At 37.4% G+C, this 18,932-nt stretch overlaps 1 protein-coding gene across 1 annotated transcript in view; it reads left to right on the top strand.

Moving 5' to 3' along the window:
* Positions 1-16,060, top strand: part of LOC148675270 (L-gulonolactone oxidase-like) — a 103,078-nt gene extending 87,018 nt beyond the window's left edge. Inside the window, exons 9-12 of the mRNA XM_088626413.1 lie at positions 13,736-13,885; positions 14,306-14,470; positions 14,751-14,841; positions 15,402-16,060. Coding sequence (XP_088482539.1) covers positions 13,736-13,885; positions 14,306-14,470; positions 14,751-14,841; positions 15,402-15,530 — 535 coding nt within the window. The 3' untranslated portion in view covers positions 15,531-16,060. The remainder of the gene's footprint in view (positions 1-13,735; positions 13,886-14,305; positions 14,471-14,750; positions 14,842-15,401) is intronic.
* The last annotated feature ends 2,872 nt before the right edge of the window (positions 16,061-18,932 follow it).

The raw sequence follows: 18,932 nt of genomic DNA, 5'->3' as shown, positions 1-18,932 counted from the left end.
TTTTTGTGATTCTACCGACAAAATAAAACTAAACCACAGACTGATTCCTGCATCACCTTGAGGTTTAACAATATATACATCTGCTGTGCATGAAAAAAAAATTGATTTCACATTTTCATATCTGTTCATCCATTGTACAGGTTGTGATACCCAACCCCACATCTCCTTATTATACAAACAATATGTACAGTACATTCTCAGATTTTGAAGACAAAGACAACAGTTTTAGTTGATTTTGATTGATTGAAACTTGTGGACCTAAAATAGAGAATATCTTACTTATTCCCCTTCTTAGGCAGAGTGGGCAACACTAGCAACAGACATTTGCAGCTTGAGCAACACATTGTATTCGGTGAATAGGATATTTGTGTTTGTGTATTAATATTGAGTTTGATTCTATAGCTCTGAGGTCTGCGTTCTGTGATCATCTGGAAAAGAGAAATCATAGGGCATCAAACACCACCAAACATTATGAACATGGTTACATACTATGAAGCTTTCAAGTAAAGGGAGAATGGAGAAAAAAGGGAGAAAAGGGAGAAAAACAACATAGAACCCGTTAACCTGTAATTAACCTATTTCTATTCTTTATTTTAATTAAATTTTGTAAGAAAATAAATAACTTGATTGATTTTTTTCTGGTTTTTTCATAATCCCAAATTGAAAGATCCCCAAGGATAGTACAGCAGTTGGCTTGCAGGAAAAGGCTACCTGATGTACTGTATGCTTACCTCTTGCTCTTCCCCTCCTTCAAAAGACTAGCATTTCTGACTCACAAGTAATTATAATAATAATAATAATTGCTTAACACTTTTCTGGACACTCCACTCAAAGCGCTTTAAAGGTAATGGGGACTCTCCTCCATCACCACCAATGTGCAGCCATAGTGCACCAGAACGCTCACCACACATCAGCTAACAGTGGGGAGGAGAACAGAGTGATGAAACCAGTTCATAGATGGGAATTATTAGGAGGCCGTGATTGGTAAGGACCAATGTAAAATTTGGCCAGGAAGCCAGGGTTACACCCCTACTGTTTTCAAGAAACGCCCTGGGATTTTTAATGACCACAGGGAGTCAGGACCTCAGTTTTACATCTCCTCTGAAGGACGGCATCTTTTTCCAGTAGAGTGTCCCCATCGCTATACTGGGGCATTAGGACCCACATAGAATGCAGGGTGAGCACCCCCTGCTGGTCCCACTAACACCTCTTCCAGCAGCAACCTTAGTTTTTCCCAGGAGGTCTCCCATCCAGGTACTGACTTGGCTTACACCTTTCGAGCTTCAGAGAGTTGCCAGTTGTGAGTTGCTGGGTGATATGGCTGACAGAAAGTAGAATGCTGAGGTGTTAAATCCTCATCCTGAAGTATCTGTGGCTTTGTTTTGAGTAAGATATTCTTGTGATTGTGCTTTATAGAAAGATTTATGTGATATTTATGTGATCTGTTTATGTGATCCATCTCTTTCACATTTCACATTTTGTATTTTGTATGGTTCTGTATTTTTGTGCAAATAAGCTTTGTTCTTTAAAGACATTGCTCATGATTAAAGAGTTCAGAATGAATGCAGACAGGACTTTCATAACATGACCCTCACCAGAAAAACAGGCCAGAAAACTCCATTTTAATTAATCTCTAATTTTCTTTAAATGTCACAGCATATATTGCAATCTTAACAGTTTTTAAAAAGTTTTTCAGACTCATTAATTTTAAAGGCCTGCTACAGCCGCAGGTTATTGAAGATTTATATGAAGCTGGCAGCAGAAACTTGGACATTGGCACAGGTGGGATGACAAGCAAACGGAAATGGCGATGACTAAGGAGTGCAGATTTTTCTGCATCCATTTTCTGATGTTTTCTGTTTCCTCATCAGTATTACACATAGGGTCAAATCTTCATTGTGAGGAGCTCTAAAGCTACATAAAGTAATTGATATTGTCATACTGTAGTTATGTTTAAAAAATGCAGTATAAAGGAAATACAATGGGGACCTAATTCTTTCATTCTGATGTTGTTGTAAAGCAAAACTTAAAATGGTCTCTGAATTGTGAAAATGTTTTCTAGTAGTACTTGTTTAGTAGTACTAAGCTTTTGTAAGTACTAAGCTACCATATTTTGTTTTCTTGTTTCTGCAGGATTGATAGTAAATTCATTAAAACAAACTTTAACTTTTCATCTCACGTGACGAATACAGAGTATAGTGGAGTGGAGGTTGGCATTGCTACTCAGGGATCTTGGGTTTGATTCCAGCTTTGAAACCCTGTGTGGAGTTTAAATCATTCCCCCATGCATGGGGGTTTTTCCCATGGTAAATTCCCAAAGAAATGCAGGACAGGTCTGCATGAAAGCTTGGTGATTTCTGCTAAATCATATAATATATAATTTGCCTCATCAAACAGAGGCTGTGGGACTGCTCACTGCTGTCTTCTGTATGATACTGAGGATGTAAATCATGCTGGAACAGTCTGTAAAGAAAATGCCTGGATGAAGGATGGGGTAACCACAGAAATCTCATGCTGTTGGTATTTAGTTTGCTGAGTTGTTTCTAAAATGTAAAGGTTTCACGCAGGCTAAGAAAAGAAATGCTCACAAAAAGGCAAAACAAAAAGAATAACTTTTGAGTGAAGGATTTGTTATTACTTCCCAGAGGCGAGAAATATGTGAAGCACTTTATCATTTGAAATAAAATGTCAGGGAATTCTGCCAAGTGAAACAAGCATGCAGTGCCCACAGTGACTTCTGTAGTGGAGAAACGGTTAAGCTGCTGGAAGATGGACTAGTATTGCTGCCCATCATTAATCCACCTGATTACCAGCGTTATCACATTTTCTTAAGGCTTCTTATCTGTAGATTATTCTTTTTCTTTTCATAATCATATGACCCATTAGTAAACAGCAAAATTCCTAAGCAAAGTTGAAAAATGACTCAATATTATTTGCACTAAAAAACCATACTGTATATGCACAACAATACACTACAAATAGTAATTCCCTTAGTTCTGTATGCCGGTAACACCACCCCCAAAACCCTTAGAATTAACCCTGTATAAATAATAAAGAACAAATACCAACCACAGTTTTTAGGAAGAGGAGTTAAGAACATAAGAAAGTTTACAAACAAGAGGAGGCCCTTCAGCCCATTTAGCCTGTGTGATAAGTTATCTCTCTAAAACGAATCTTGGAAATTGCTTTGCACTGTTTGGTCCAGGCTTGCATTAATCTGGGCTCGTAGCTCTCTTTCTCTGCAGGTGTTCATTGTCTGTTATTCAAGAAGTCAGACTAACTGAGTTCATCAGAGTTGAGGACAATGATTAATTCCAACAAACATTTTACAACTAAGTACCATTCACTTAATTTCTGTCCTCGTAAAAAGACATAAAATTGGATGATTATGTCTCTCTCACTTTGCTGGATTATGTGAAAAATGCATTATGTTGATCCCCTGAACCCATTTTCTACATATTACTTGTGTTAAGAAATCAAATTCCCTTGACGCTGGCTTGGGTTATAGCTCCATGATGTTTTTTTCAGAAGAATGGAAGCTGTTAGGATTTCTTTTTCCAACTCTCAGGGGAATATTATACAGTATGTTCAGAGCACATTTCTCTGAGACACTCTGTTATTTATGCTTCCACTGCATAAATGACCCATAGGTTATTCCTGTTTTTTTAACTCAGGTGTTCAATTTTTCTGTACTTAGTTATTATCCTTTTTGTATCTTTTAAACAGCAGTACAATGTAATAAAAGTGAAAAATGTTGGGTGGCAAGGTACTTAACCAGGAAAAAGCTACAGTACCTTCTGATATAAAACTATGTGAAATAAATCATGTAATATTATCTATACACTTGGTACCAATTGTTGGGAAAATGTTCCAGTTCAGGCATTGCATATAAATCTGCTAAGCTGGATGTTTTTATTGTGGTAATACAAATTAGTTCTTTAGGTTCATCATGATTTTTAATGTCAAGCCCTTTTATCAAAGTCTTAGTCAGCATAGACATCAGCACTTCCCAGCTCTTATTTTGCACTTTTAATTTATTTGTAATAAAATGAATTAAACCTCATCCTATGAGATCCATCTAGCTGTAATGGATTCTATTGATTCTTTTATTCCCAATTAAAAGTCTTTATGGCAAGGCCGGGTATCAGAGGCTAGGACCAGTGTGTAAAAAGGAAGGTGTTTTTGGGACATATTCAACATATTTTAGAGTTTTACTTCTGCTTTGGGACATTTCTAAGAAGCACACTTCATTAATTTTCTTTTGAGTCAAAGTGGTTGAAGAAAGAGAACTGATATATAGGGAACAATATGCTTCCATATTTTTTACTGCATACAGTATACTGTATCTTGAGTTTGTGTCTTCCAAGGAAGACGGGCACAGGTTGTTTAAAATCTATCCTGGTGTGTTATGTACCGATGACGCTGTAATTCGGCTTGATCTGGTAAAAGTTTATTTTTCTCCGAGGCATAGTCTTAATTACGAATAAAAACCTTTTACTGAGTTAATGTGATCGCTCCTGAATGTCTTCATAGAATTTCTCTAGAAATACTTGAAGAGGACTTGGAGAGCTTCAGGTTTTCTGTTTTTCTTCTCATTATTATTGAGCATATAGTGTCACATTTTAATTTATCTTGAGCCAATTTAGTTCTTTAATTAAATCCACAAAAGTCTGTTAATTATGAAACAAGGTTACTTGGTTACAACTTCTTTATTTAGACACTGTTTGTTTCACCTTATTTGTAACTGGAGCACTGACAAATGACATTGATTGCTCATCCCTGAGCCCATTAAGCTCATATTTTCTACCTCCAGTTGTCTAATTTAGCCTCCACTGTATATGTTTTATGATTATGCTTTATTTTTCCCTATTGGTTTAAACATGTTTAAAAATATCTACTTAACATTGAATATGTGTACACAAATCATATAGTCAAATGAAGGTGAATCAAAAAGAGAGATGTCTTGCGATGCAACAACATTTTTAAATGTATGTTCTCACAAAAAAAAAGAAACACATACCGTACAACCCTTGTAGCAACACAAAAAGAAAACACAGGGTACCATCACATACTGTACATTTAGAGTCCATGTTCTGAGAATACTGCTGGAAATTAGATTGGGTTTAGGTATTGTTTGTGGATGCCACCAAGATTAATGCAAGTGTTGTAACTTTGCTCAATTCATCAATGCTCTAGGAAGGGTTTATGAATGAGGTTACCTATAGATCATAAACAACAAATGGAAGTCCAAAAAACGAATCTTGCCTCCTTTTAAAATGTGTTCAAGCATTTTGTCACAGGCCCATTCTATTTGGCAGAATCCTTTGGCACTTAGCAATAATGAAAAGACACCACATTAACTTTTGTCTTGATTGATGGGGTGAACAATGCACCTGATGTGAACTTGGCTCCATTCTGTAGGACAAGTGTCATCATTCATCATAGCCAAGAGCCCTGAGTCACATAATTGATGGGCCTCACTCTTCACTCTGTTTTGTCCATCCTGCATGCCCACTCCCCTCCTCTGCACCCCCACAAAACACATTAAGACAGGTCTCCTGCATTATGCAGGCAGTGAAACCACATCTTTGGGTCACAGCCTACCAATATTGTATTCATCCAGACTCTCATCCAGACTAAGCTGAGAATATTTTTCACCATGTGGCTTTTAAAGGTGATTCAACCTAATTTCTTTCCACAGTCATTTATTGAAAACATTTGTGTATCATATGAAATGTAAAACAAGACATAAAGTGGGTACAGGTGCATATTAATTAATCAGAAATGAGAACCTTATGATGCAACAGATCTGTAAAAGCAGTGCTGAAAACAGTTCAGAAAGCACACAATTCATTTTTTCTCTCTGAGTACAAGATGTAAACAAAGCAGAATGTTTTTCCTTTAAGTAATAGATTAATGAGCATCAATTTCCATACATCAGTGAATACATCAGTGGCAGAATGTTTTTCAGAAGATAGACATGTACTGACCTCTTGTGGACAACTGCACAAGTCACATCTCTGCCCAAAATCATCTTTTCTATTACAGTTTTTAACATTCTAAAGGAAGCACAGACAACAAATGTTGCCTTTCCTTTAGTATTTTTGGCAAGACATCATGCTTATATTACAATTGGTGTAGAAAATTTTACTTTTTGGGCAACACTATAAATAAACTAACAAAAAAGTTATTTTGAACCTAAAAAATAAATGTACTGTATACATGCAAACATCTTCTGATATGTGGGATAGCACAGTGTTGCAGAGGTAGGTAGGCTTGGAGAAAAAAGCAGAGACAGTCATAAGGTATCGAATGGTTTTATTTCAAAGAGTAAAATCAGATACCAAAACAGAAAACAAGATCTGTCTCTGAGCACTAAATTCTTCAGTTTCTGGTTAAAAAGTAATCTGGGCATTTACCCTGCTTACCATTCTGCCAACTTAGCTTGGTTCACAGGCTTTAACTTTTATTTATTTATTTTATTTATTTATTACCTCCTGGGTCACAGCATCAAGGAGATCCTGTTCCTTTTGCAGAAAGAGGTTTTCATGTATGCCAAGTGACAAATAAGAAAACGATGCATCCAGTCAGTCAGAGCCACACAAATGTTTTGATATGGAATGTGAGTATGCAGTGAAGAGTACACTGTTGGACAGGAATTCAAACAAATAAAAAGAGTGGAAAGCAGAAGGACCCAAGGAAATATGCTGTTGCTTTATCAACGAAAGTCACCTGAACACCATACCGTATGTGATCCCAAATTTAAATTATTGATCCAATAGTAGGCGTATGTGATGAACCACTCAGTGTCAGCACCAGCAGATGATCACCAAGACACTGAACTACTAATTGCAAAAGCCACAGGGGTTCACACCATAACATAGCACATCATATTTTAGAAAACAACCATACAAATCTACCAGACAAACACACCTACAGGCACAGTTAGACAGGATGGCAACAACAACTGAAGACTGTGGTCTTTTGGTCACGTGATATTCTCAGGTGAATCAGAATGCATTCTAGACTTCAGATGACTGTGAAAGGGTATGTCATCATCAACATCAGGCAGTTATTAGTCATGATTCATTTGATGACTGTAAGGGTTGGTGTCCATATATTGTTTCAGGACTGTCATGGATGTACATAGAGCTGTCTAGCTGTCTTCCAGCAACTGCTCAGGTGACCGAGGGCAGCAGCCCATTCTCTACCATTTCCTGGGGAATGTGGTCCAGTCAAGGATCCCCAAACTGTCATTTAGCCATCTTCCATTACTGTGATGAGAGTCATCAATAATTGGGTTGTAGTAGCTAATCCATCATAATTAAGCAGAAAATCCACTGACGTTGACATACATATTCATGAAGCTAAAAGTACGTATTCAAGAAGCTAAAAAAAACGCTTTTGCACTTATGAAATACAGGTCAATGTAAGTTGCACATAAAGTGATAAATTCCTATTGATCATTATTGTTTATTACATTCCTATGACGATCCCACAAGTACAGTACAGTATGTAAAAAACAGACAATAAGACAATAAATTAGTTATATCAAAATAGTCACACCATAGCATACAAAATGCAGTTGAACATTCCAGCTGAGTTAACTACAAAACTCTCATTAAATAGTTTAACTTGAAAACATTGTCCACTTCATTTATATTGCAACCTTGTTAGTCACAATATTGTGATAGTTTGGGGATGCCACCTCACCACTAGCCAGAATCTTTCAGTTGTGTCTATATTAAGCACAGGAAAACTACCCTCAGAAGCATTTCTTTTAAGTTACTATTTAGACTAGGACAGGATAAGCTTCTAGCTTCTAATAAGGTCAGGAAAAATTAAACCTGGCTCCACTTTTGAAGCACCTTGCTTGCTTTCAGCTCTGAAACCTTTCTTTGTTCTCTAGTTTTCCTTTAGCAAGCAAAATCAGTTATTTCAGTGATTCAGGTCTTGCTACAAAAAAAAAGGTTGTGCTTGCCGTACATTTTTATTCTTGAAAAAGCAAGCAGATCACCACAATCGAACTTCATCACACAAGAAGTCAGAAAATCAGTGCTTCCTTTTGTTACCTGAAAATGTACTGTACATTCCTTGCTGAAACAGGGCAGACGAAACTACAAACTGTAGCACACAGTTATAGTGGGTAGTGATTTCTCAAACCTCTAAGTCCAAAATATACTATATTTAAAGTGGTTGTCCCAAAACACTCCCTGTATTCTAAAATTGAAGTGACCAGATGTACAGTAGATAAGATCCTCTTAGATCTTTTCCCAACAAGTCCGACAGAATGAATGCAAAAAAGAAACGTTAAAGATTTTAGAATACCATAAAATGAAGGAGCCATTTATAAACTACCATATGATCACACTTTTTATTAAGTATAGTGTACAGTAACATTAGACAATTAGCAGTTGGGAATTCCTGAGTACAGGTTGAGCTATATGATTACAGGTTTAAGCTGGGATCCTATTACTAGCCAACTGTGTCAGAGATTCTGTTAGAAACAGCACATAAGTGACTAAGAATGAAAAGTGGCTTTTTAGCACAACATCATTTGTTATCTAGTTAATTATTGCCTGCCATTTGCCTGCCAAATGCCAAGGCTAATCCTTTGTGTATCTTTACTTTGAAACACACCTGTTGCTTTTAAACTGTAAGGAATCTCCTTGGCAGACATCTCCAGTAGCATTCACTCTGCTGCTGGGTAGATATCTCCATGACAGGGGGCATGCATTACAGACAAGCAACACTTCCACTGTTAAATTAATTGTGAAACTCAGTGTTTGTTAACCATCTCTGAACTTAGAAAAGCTGCCAATAACATTGCCAGATAGTTTAATGCTTCAGGAAGAGACCAGAGATTGCGAACTTCAAACTAAAATAATAGAATATAATGCATTTGCATGATTTTTGTAGTTTGCTGAGTTTTGAAATACTATTTGAATACCCTCCTACTTTTAGTGAGCATTATGTGGATCAAATATCATACTAAAACTAATATTTTGACTATAATAATGTCATTGTTTAAATGGTATAACCCAAATGTTGCTGGAGATGAAAGTTTGTTAATATGGTGCATAATAAACATTCTGGCAAGTTGAATCTAAAATGAATGTGTAAGTTTGTTATTAATATTGTCCCTCATTTTGTAGCACCACTGCTGGAAGATTGTGTATCTGAAGTGTTGGGACAGCTGAGATTTTTGTTCAGATAAGCAGTCTACAAACCAGGGGATGTCTAGTTGTCTAGTTAAAAAAGCAGATTCACTCTGAGTCGAGACCCACTGGCTCCACAGATATGCAGACATTTCCAGAAGCTGATCAGTATTTCTTGTGAAGATGTGATGTACTAGGGGAAGATCCTTGGTAAAAAGTGTGGTCGGAAGAATACAGCAGGAGAATAGCGACAGGATAGGAGAGCCAAGACAGACTTAGAACCCATCTTCGCCTCTGAATTTTTCCTTGATGAACATAATTGAAATGTAGTAGGGACTGACACTGTAGGGACACAGACTATTTAGGTTTTCATCCTAAATCTTTTTGGCAGTGTTTGTCACTCTTGCTTATTTGAATGCATTATTGTCAAGGACCAAAGTTAGCTCATTTTCTGTGACTGTATTGGCCTCTAAAACCTCGCTCTGATTGGCTAAAGTGTGCTAAGAACACACACCACACATCAGCTATGAGTGGAGAGGAAAACAGAGTGAGGAAGCCAATAAATAGATGAGGATCATTAGGAGGCCATGATATTTCAACTGTAAACTCACATCTGCAGTTCTGTGTTACAAAGCTGTTAATGTCTAATTCTATCTTTAATGCCAGGCCAGTATGTCACTATTCAAGATATTGATGTAGGTGCATTGATTTTGTTGTAGCTAGTATTAAAATGAATTTTGTTACAATTAATAGCTTGCCAGGAGCATCAATTCTGTGTCAGAAAAACTGAAGTTTTCCTTTACCATCTTATTAATGAATATAAAAGGCCATTAATATCTTTGATCATAGAGCCTGTCTGCATCTCATTTGAATTCCGGCCACATTCCTTATTTTGGAATGAACAGAAAATCCAGTGTTTTAAATTAAGCCTGGAAAAACAATGCATGACCTCTCACATAAGTACATATATGATTTTCTCCTGATGAACATAATTTGGTTATTTTATACTGTGGGTTGAAATGGCCTTCAGCATGCCACTTGCCTACTGTCAATCTCCCACTAACCTAAACCTAAAACCTCAATCTCCCACTAACCTAAAACCTGCTCACAATTGACTCATCTTGTAAAACCCTCCACCTGAAATGTAGAATGGAGCTCATAGTCTGGTGAATTCCACCTCAAGGCTGATCTGCGATCTACTGTGGAACTGTGCATGAAAAGAAATCCATCACCTACAACTGTAACAAATTCACAGAGTTATTGTGAGCAAAATCAGATTATCATTTTTGCAGCAGGTGTACTGGCATTTTATTGAACAGACTTGACATGGATTAAGTCATTATGTTGATTAACACTTGTCAACAACAAATTTGCTAAATAAGGGGTCTACCATGAAGGTTATAAGATAGTAGCATGGGTTAGGGGTATAGGGATGCAAGAAGTCACAGTGCAGTTCAGTGAAGGTTTGAAAGGTGGTCTGTTACAAACAGCTTATTTTGCTTTAAAACATCTCAATTACCATAAATATCAGTTTAATGACGTATATATTTTAGGACATTATATATAGTATATTTATAAATGTATATTTAGAATAAACCTTTAGGTTCAACATGAATGGGCATATGGTATACCTTTCACAGGTTAAATGTCACATACAAATTCCTACAGAGACAACCAAGCAATCCAAGCAAGGTTGCTTTCTGGTGAGATCCTTTCTCATTTCTGTTATAAGACCTTTGCAAGCATGTCCACAAGCCTCTAAAGCCTAACAGCTACATGTTGTCCCAGCTTATATGACAACAATGGGATGCATGTTCTGGTGAAGAGGACATCCGTGGCATGTCTGTCACATTCTCATCTAAGCCATTGCTATATAAGCAGCATGTATCCTGCTGGGATATTGCCATGTCAGGATAAACTTACATTAGTAGTAAGTGAGGTCCCAGGAGCTGGCTGAATTTAATGTCAGGGAGTAGGTTTGCCAGCAATCCCTACAAATGAAGTTCTATCATGAGTAGACACCCCTGGCCAAACCATCACATCTGGACCTCCCCTTACCCTGGACCATGGCTTTCAGTGATGGACTGTGCCTGTCATCTTCCTAGATTAGAAATTGCTGGCTGTGACCTCAGACTGGGAGCGACAGTGCAGACACATGTTAACTTCCAAACAGAAGCATGAAGGCATTGTTCTCTTTATAAGCACGACATATTGGTTTTCTGTGTTTTTCTTTGATTTTCCCTAGCTTTGACATTTAACAAGTTAAATAACCCCATCATCTGTGCCCAATCAACTCTCTCACTAATGAGGTGATATAACACTTATGCAACAGATGAAGTCACTTGAGTGTATTATGATGGATAATGGTCAATCAATCTAAGTGCTGCTGAAAACATTTAATCAATATCCACATACTTTATTTTTCTTTTAAGTTTCTTTTGATGCTCATTTGGCAGAGAACCACCAAGTGTGGGTGTTTGGAGTTAGCTCTGGGACTCTGATTGATCTTTTTTAGCAGTCTGTCTGTTAACAGTAAGGATTGATTTCACATTCTAGGACCACAGGTGCAGAGATGCAGATAGCCTGGCGACAGTCATGTTTCTGATCCAAGTTTTTTTCTTTGTTGATAACAGGCTAAATCATACAGAAATATCTGCTTTTGTGAAAAAGAGAAAACTAAAATGTAATTACGGGTATCATGCTATAGCGAGGGAGGTACAGAATTTATTTAGTCCTTGGATAACCCATAGAGATAGAAAATCTAGAGATATTGTTTCCATGTTTTGTAATTAAATGGACTCTAAGATGTTTCGTATAGATGTTATGATGAGCACAAGCACACATACAGTGCAGCTAGACATTTAGGCAGTTTGTAAGGTCATTCTTCCAGTATTCTGAAGTACACATCTGTCTGTCTGTACCCACACACACGTCAGTGACTCTCCTCAATTTCTGCTTGACCTGCGTTTTAAAACAAGGTTCAGAAAGACAAGCTTTGTTCTCTGAATACATTAAGAAGCTTCACTTCCATTCCTTGCCCTGTGCTCATAAATCTAGTGAGCAAATGCATATCGTGTGGGGGTGCCATCCAGCCCCTCTTTCCAGTAATGAAAACATTGCCTATTTATCTCTAAACAGTAATGTTTACTGGGAAGTTTTTATTTGCAAATTTTGAATGCCATCCATCTCAGGAGTAATTTGTTCATCTGTAGCTCCCCCTCCCTCATTTTTGCCTGTAGGTGCTATTAATTTTCTGCATTATAGCCAGGCAGCCCCATTGACCTCTGCCCCTTTAGACCAGGGACGACACAAATCCATTCTCAATCATGCTGCATGTGACAGGACTGTAAATAAATACCGGCACTCAATACACTGCCTGGGAAATTAAATGAAGGACTCCAGTGCTCTCTGTCATTGTTGTTAACCAAGAATTTCATATTAATCATAGCAATAACTGATTTTTGGTCATTGTTATTCAATGTATATAGGAACAAATTTGTCAGCTTTTCATAGCAATTAAAACTGAATGGACTTCTTTGGACCAGAATTGCAAAGTGCTGTCAGATATAAATCACACATATGTATCAATATAATGTATTATACAGTATTTCATATAAATATACATAATAAGTATTTGCACATACTGTATGTATCTCCTTTCCTATTACATGCTAATTTAGAATTTTGATATGATTCATATCACACATTCTATGTTAAAATTAAATGCACTAAAACTCTTATGAGCAGTTAGTCGAGGAAACCATCTTTTCAATTGTAAAATAATATGTATTTGTGTTTCCATTTTAGAAAAACAAAATTAGACATGGTTATTTTACCTTATTTTGACCTACCTATGCATATTTAGGTCCAAAGACCAAAGGAAGTACTGTATCTGAGAACAACCAACAACAAATAGATGCTGAAGGTGTAGCACTATACATTAAATCAAAAAGAGCGTTCAAGATCAGAAACGTTAGCCAGAAAAATCAATAATCTCTGAATCTATGTGGGCCACACTGATTTAAAAAACGTTCCAAAGATATAGTTTTAGGAGTATACTACAGACCACCTAATGCAGATGTTGATTACTGTGTTACATTACTTTGCAATTAAATTAGCAATTGCAGTGCAAGATGTAACGGGAGCCGGTCCAGGCTCCCTGAAGCATAGTTCAGGACCCTATGCAGACAGTATAATCTGGAAGTAAGTGGAGAAGGACAACAGGGAGGAGACGGAGAGGATCAGGATGAACAAAGAAATATGAACCGGGGGTCACAAGCGGAAATTGTGTGGAAGAGGAAGAACAGGAGGCACTTCTCTACCCAAATTGTTCTGGGAGTGAAGGATGGAAAAAAGTACCCAGCCATAGTGTTGAAGCCGATACCATGGATTCCTGGATTTCAATGGCTTCTTTAACACAAATCTCTCCATCACAACAGTTTTTCAAAATATCCTTCTACTGTTTCCTTTGCTATAGAAAGGTCTGGCAACAAACTAAATTTATCAGCAAGTTTAAATGTTTTAATACTAGCATTACAGATTTTATTTCATATTGATTGACTGTGCAATTTTGACAGCACTTTCTTTCCTGGCCTGGTTTGCTGGATCAACCACCTCTTCTTCAAGTTACTCTACAGCGGCAAAGAGGAGCGAATAGGCCGCAGTGACAAGGTCTTCACTTATGAGTGTCTCTTCAAACAGCACGTACAGGATTGGTCTATTCCCATGTAAGATAACTTTAACAACACCCTTTTTTCCAAGAGAATATGGTATCAAACTCCCTGTGCTTTTGAATTTGATTTTAAAAATGATAAGAGAAACTGAGTATACTAGAAAAACACTGCAAATACTGTAACTGTGTTAGATTATATATACTGTATGTATACAGTACACACTGTGCTTACTTTAAAATCTCTAACCGTGTTTATTTTACCTGCATTTAAATTATGATTCATTATTTTATGATGCAAATTATGATGCAAATTTTTGTCTTGGTCCATACATCAATCCCAAAGCAGATCTTACATAAAAGAAGGAATAAAGGAATTCCTTCCTAGTGACCTCCTTTTGCTTCTATACCACCATTTCTGATGTAACCACACCCCACTTCACAAACAGGAGGACTGAGTCAACACTTTCTCCTCCAGGGACCAGACTAAAGAGGCTCTGCTGCAGCTGAAGGCCTGGCTGGAGAATAACCCAGACACAGTAGCTCATTTCCCGGTGGAAGTGCGTTTTGCTCGGGGAGACAACATTCTCCTCAGCCCCTGCTTTCAGAGAGACAGCTGTTACATCAATATCATCCTGTACAGGTACAGAGCGAGAGTCTCAAAGCCCTAGGGAAAGTGTCTGCTTCACGAGAAAACTTGTGTCACGGAGATATTCAGCATCATAAATAAAATCCTGTTTGAGTATAGATTATATAATTCTGTTCCTCATGAAAATGTCAAGAAACATTTAAAGGTTTAGCAAGGTTTTTATATATTTTTTTAAATATATTGAATAGATTCATTTACTTTCAACATTTTACTTTTGTTTTCTGAAAAATTGCCACAAAAAAATGGTTCACTGTATTTTTTTGTGAATCTCTAGGCCTTATGGAAAGGATGTGCCCAAACAGCAGTATTGGGCTGCTTACGAAAAAATCATGAAGGATGTAGGAGGAAGGCCTCACTGGGCAAAGGTAACTCTTTGATTTATTGCTCCATTCAAAATGGGATTACAGACTGTCTGTGATTTCAGCGAAGTTGAAATTAGACTGTCACTGCTTAGAACATACTGTACCAAAGCATTTAAGATAGACCATCAAAATGTTACTAAGGAATAAATAACTTGTGTTTGTGTGTGCCCTGTGATGGACTGGCACCCCTTCCAGGGTGTATTGCCTTGCGCTCACTGCTTGCCAGGATAGACTCCGGCTTCCCCTTGACCCTGTAGTGTATAAAGAAGATGGATGGTTGGACGTCTTAGTCCATCTATATACAGTACAAAACATCATGTCTTCTGTTTCTCCCTTGAAACACAAAATTTCATTCTGGTATTGGAGGCACAAATGGCTATTGTATAAGATTTATTTTATTAGATGTTTTATGATTGTTTGAACTCTTAAACAGTTGAAGATACAGCAGTTCTGTTAGGGTTTCAGTCACTGAGAGTTAAAGTGAAGCAGAACTCATCTGTAGGAGCAGTATTGGTATGTCCTGAAAAAAAATATTAACCCAAATCAAATGATGTTTGTACCAGGCTCACAATTGCACCCGTAAGGATTTTGAGAAGATGTACCCTGGTTTCCAGAAGTTTTGCTCTATCCGGGAGAAGCAGGACCCATCGGGAGTGTTCCTCAACACCTACCTGGAAAATATTTTCTTCTAGTCAAAAATAACACATACTGTATTAATCAAAACAGTGCCCGAGCAAACATGCACTAATATAAACTATATACGTTTTCCACAGTCCTTGTTTTAATTACGTAAAAATATAGTTTTGCTTAAATAATATTAATAGTGTCAATCACAGTTTTGGAATTTCTAATCCGAAAAAGGTCAGGTTTAATTTGTTATCATTAGTTGTGTGAATCAGATTTTTCTTATAAATCTATAAATTATATAATGTATCAAATAGATCTTATAATTTATAAGTTTATAAATTATACTTCTGTTTAGATTTTTATTTTATTCCACTTTTTCCAACAAATAGTAATTATAATGTGGTATTTGTGTTTAAGTAAATGATTATTTCATTTTTTACAGCAAAAGTTCTTAGTGGATTTCAAGACAGTAAGAATTTATTTCAAATATTCACTATATTTCTGATGTGGCAATAATTTTACTAACTGTAAATGAGCTTTGTATTTGCCAGTATATCAAGCATCATAATTAAAATTAGTAATCGGAAGCATTACATTTTCCTGTATTTTTATTTTCCGATTGTTATGATTTCTTGCGTGTTAAAAGGAGAACATTTCAAAACATTTTCCTAATTAATATAATCCATGAAGTAGGGAATACAAAAACTTCTATAGTAGCTACTGCTCTTTTACACATTGACATTATTGTCTATTTTCCCTCATTATGTTTGTTCTTTTATATGCTATGATAAGGTAGTTTGTTTTAATGTCCAGAAATACAGAAGTCTTAACTGTTACATAAACTTTAGCACCACTAAAATCTCTTCTATTGAGCTTCATGTACAGTGCCTTGCGAAAGTATTCGGCCCCCTTGAACTTTTCAACCTTTTGCCACATTTCAGGCTTCAAACATAAAGATATAAATTTTTTATTTTATGTGAAGAATCACCAACAAGTGGGACACAATTGTGAAGTGGAACGAAATCTATTGGATTTTTGAAACTTTTTTAACTAATAAAAAAATGAAAAGTGGGGCGTGCAAAATTATTCGGCCCCCTTGCGTTAATACTTTGTAGAGCCACCTTTTGCTGCGATTACAGCTGCAAGTCGCTTGGGGTATGTCTCTATCAGTTTTGCACATCGAGAGACTGAAATTCTTGCCCATTCTTCCTTGCAAAACAGCTCGAGCTCAGTGAGGTTGGATGGAGAGCGTTTGTGAACAGCAGTTTTCAGCTCTTTCCACAGATTCTCGATTGGATTCAGGTCTGGACTTTGACTTGGCCATTCAAACACCTGGATACGTTTATTTGTGAACCATTCCTTTGTAGATTTTGCTGTATGTTTGGGATCATTGTCTTGTTGGAAGATAAATCTCCGTCCCAGTTTCAGGTCTTTTGCAGACTCCAACAGGTTTTCATCCAGAATGGTCCTGTATTTGGCTGCATCCATCTTCCCCTCAATTTTAACCATCTTCCCTGTCCCTGCTGAAGAAAAGCAGGCCCAAACCATGATGCTGCCACCACCATGTTTGACAGTGGGGATGGTGTGTTGAGGGTGATGAGCTGTGTTGCTTTTACGCCAAACATATCGTTTTGCATTGTGGCCAAAAAGTTCGATTTTGGTTTCATCTGACCAGAGCACCTTCTTCCACATGTTTGGGGTGTCTCCCAGGTGGCTTGTGGCAAACTTTAGACGAGACTTTTTATGGATATCTTTGAGAAATGGCTTTCTTCTTGCCACTCTTCCATAAAGGCCAGATTTGTGCAGTGTAAGACTGATTGTTGTCCTATGGACAGACTCTCCCACCTCAGCTGTAGTTCTCTGCAGTTCATCCAGAGTGATCATGGGCCTCTTGGCTGCATCTCTGATCAGTCTTCTCCTTGTCTGAGCTGAAAGTTTAGAGGGACGGCCAGGTCTTGGTAGATTTGCAGTGGTCTGATACTCCTTCCATTTCAAGATGATCGCTTGCACAGTGCTCCTTGGGATGTTTGAAGCTTGGGAAATCTTTTTGTATCCAAATCCGGCTTTAAACTTCTCCACAACAGTATTACGGACCTGCCTGGTGTGTTCCTTGGTCTTCATGATGCTCTCTGCGCTTTCAACAGAACCTTGAGACTATCACAGAGCAGGTGCATTTATACAGAGACTTGATTACACACAGGTGGATTCTATTTATCACCATCAGTCATTTAGGACAACATTGGATCATTCAGAGATCCTCGCTGAACTTCTGGAGTGAGTTTGCTGCACTGAAAGTAAAGGGGCCGAATAATTTTGCACGCCCCACTTTTCATTTTTTTATTAGTTAAAAAAGTTTCAAAAATCCAATAGATTTCGTTCCACTTCACAATTGTGTCCCACTTGTTGGTGATTCTTCACATAAAATAAAAAATTTATATCTTTATGTTTGAAGCCTGAAATGTGGCAAAAGGTTGAAAAGTTCAAGGGGGCCGAATACTTTCGCAAGGCACTGTATGTGTAGCATATTAAATCTACAAATATTGTACAATACATGCCAGACACAAGAAGGACTGGGTGAAATGCAGAGCTAGTATATGGATAAGGTTTTATTTCAATAAAAAAAATTTAATTATAGCCCCAAGGGATCCCAAAAGGTCTTACATGTAAGAGGGGACCCACTTAATTCACCACTACAGTGCAGCAACCACCTGGGAGACATGTGGAAGCCATAATGTGCCATCAGCCCTACTTCACAGCAGATCATGCAGAGAAGTGAGGAGATGATTCACCATTTAAATTATGGGAACACGTTAGGAATGCCAGATTGCACAAAATGGAGAATTTGGCTAGGACTCTGCTAACCCAAGCAATAACCAAACAGTCAGAACCATGATTTTTTGAGGGGTCTAATCTGAATGATGATAGCACAGTGTCCCAAGTCAATTTACCTGAGCAATTGGCTTTGAAAGTGTGGTCCAGGAGGAAGAGCACCACTACACTGGTCCACCAACATCACTTACAGCAACAGTATAGTTGTCCTTAGAAAACCCTGATACTGATGTTTTCATTCCAATACTGACCAGGCCCAGCTTTGCTTAGCTTCTGAAATCTGAAGAGATCAGGCTACCAAGTGGTGTTCAAGGTGACCAGAATTCTTTACTAGGAGGACACGTGTTGTCTGACCTCTCATGCCTATCTCACATGAACTTGGTGCTGGAAAGTAGCATTCTGCAGACGAAACAGGCAGACCAGCATGTCATGAACAACAAATTATTTTTTTATTCAGCTAAAACACTCCATCAACCATTCCCATATACAAACTATATTTCTTTTTGGATTTCATTCTGTTTGAATTTAGAATTTAACTTCAGATGTGGAGATTGGAACTAATTTTGGTGCAGGAGATATAGAAATGAAAGTCAGGGAAGCATGGATACCTGGATACTGTTATTCCCAAAGATGTTTTT

The sequence above is a fragment of the Lepisosteus platostomus genome, chromosome 3 (genome assembly GCF_059453375.1).
Source record: "Lepisosteus platostomus isolate fLepPlt1 chromosome 3, fLepPlt1.hap1, whole genome shotgun sequence".
Taxonomy (NCBI): Eukaryota; Metazoa; Chordata; class Actinopteri; order Semionotiformes; family Lepisosteidae; genus Lepisosteus; species Lepisosteus platostomus.
Note: the sequence above shows the minus strand (reverse complement) of the source record. Positions and strands in the feature narration are given on the sequence as shown.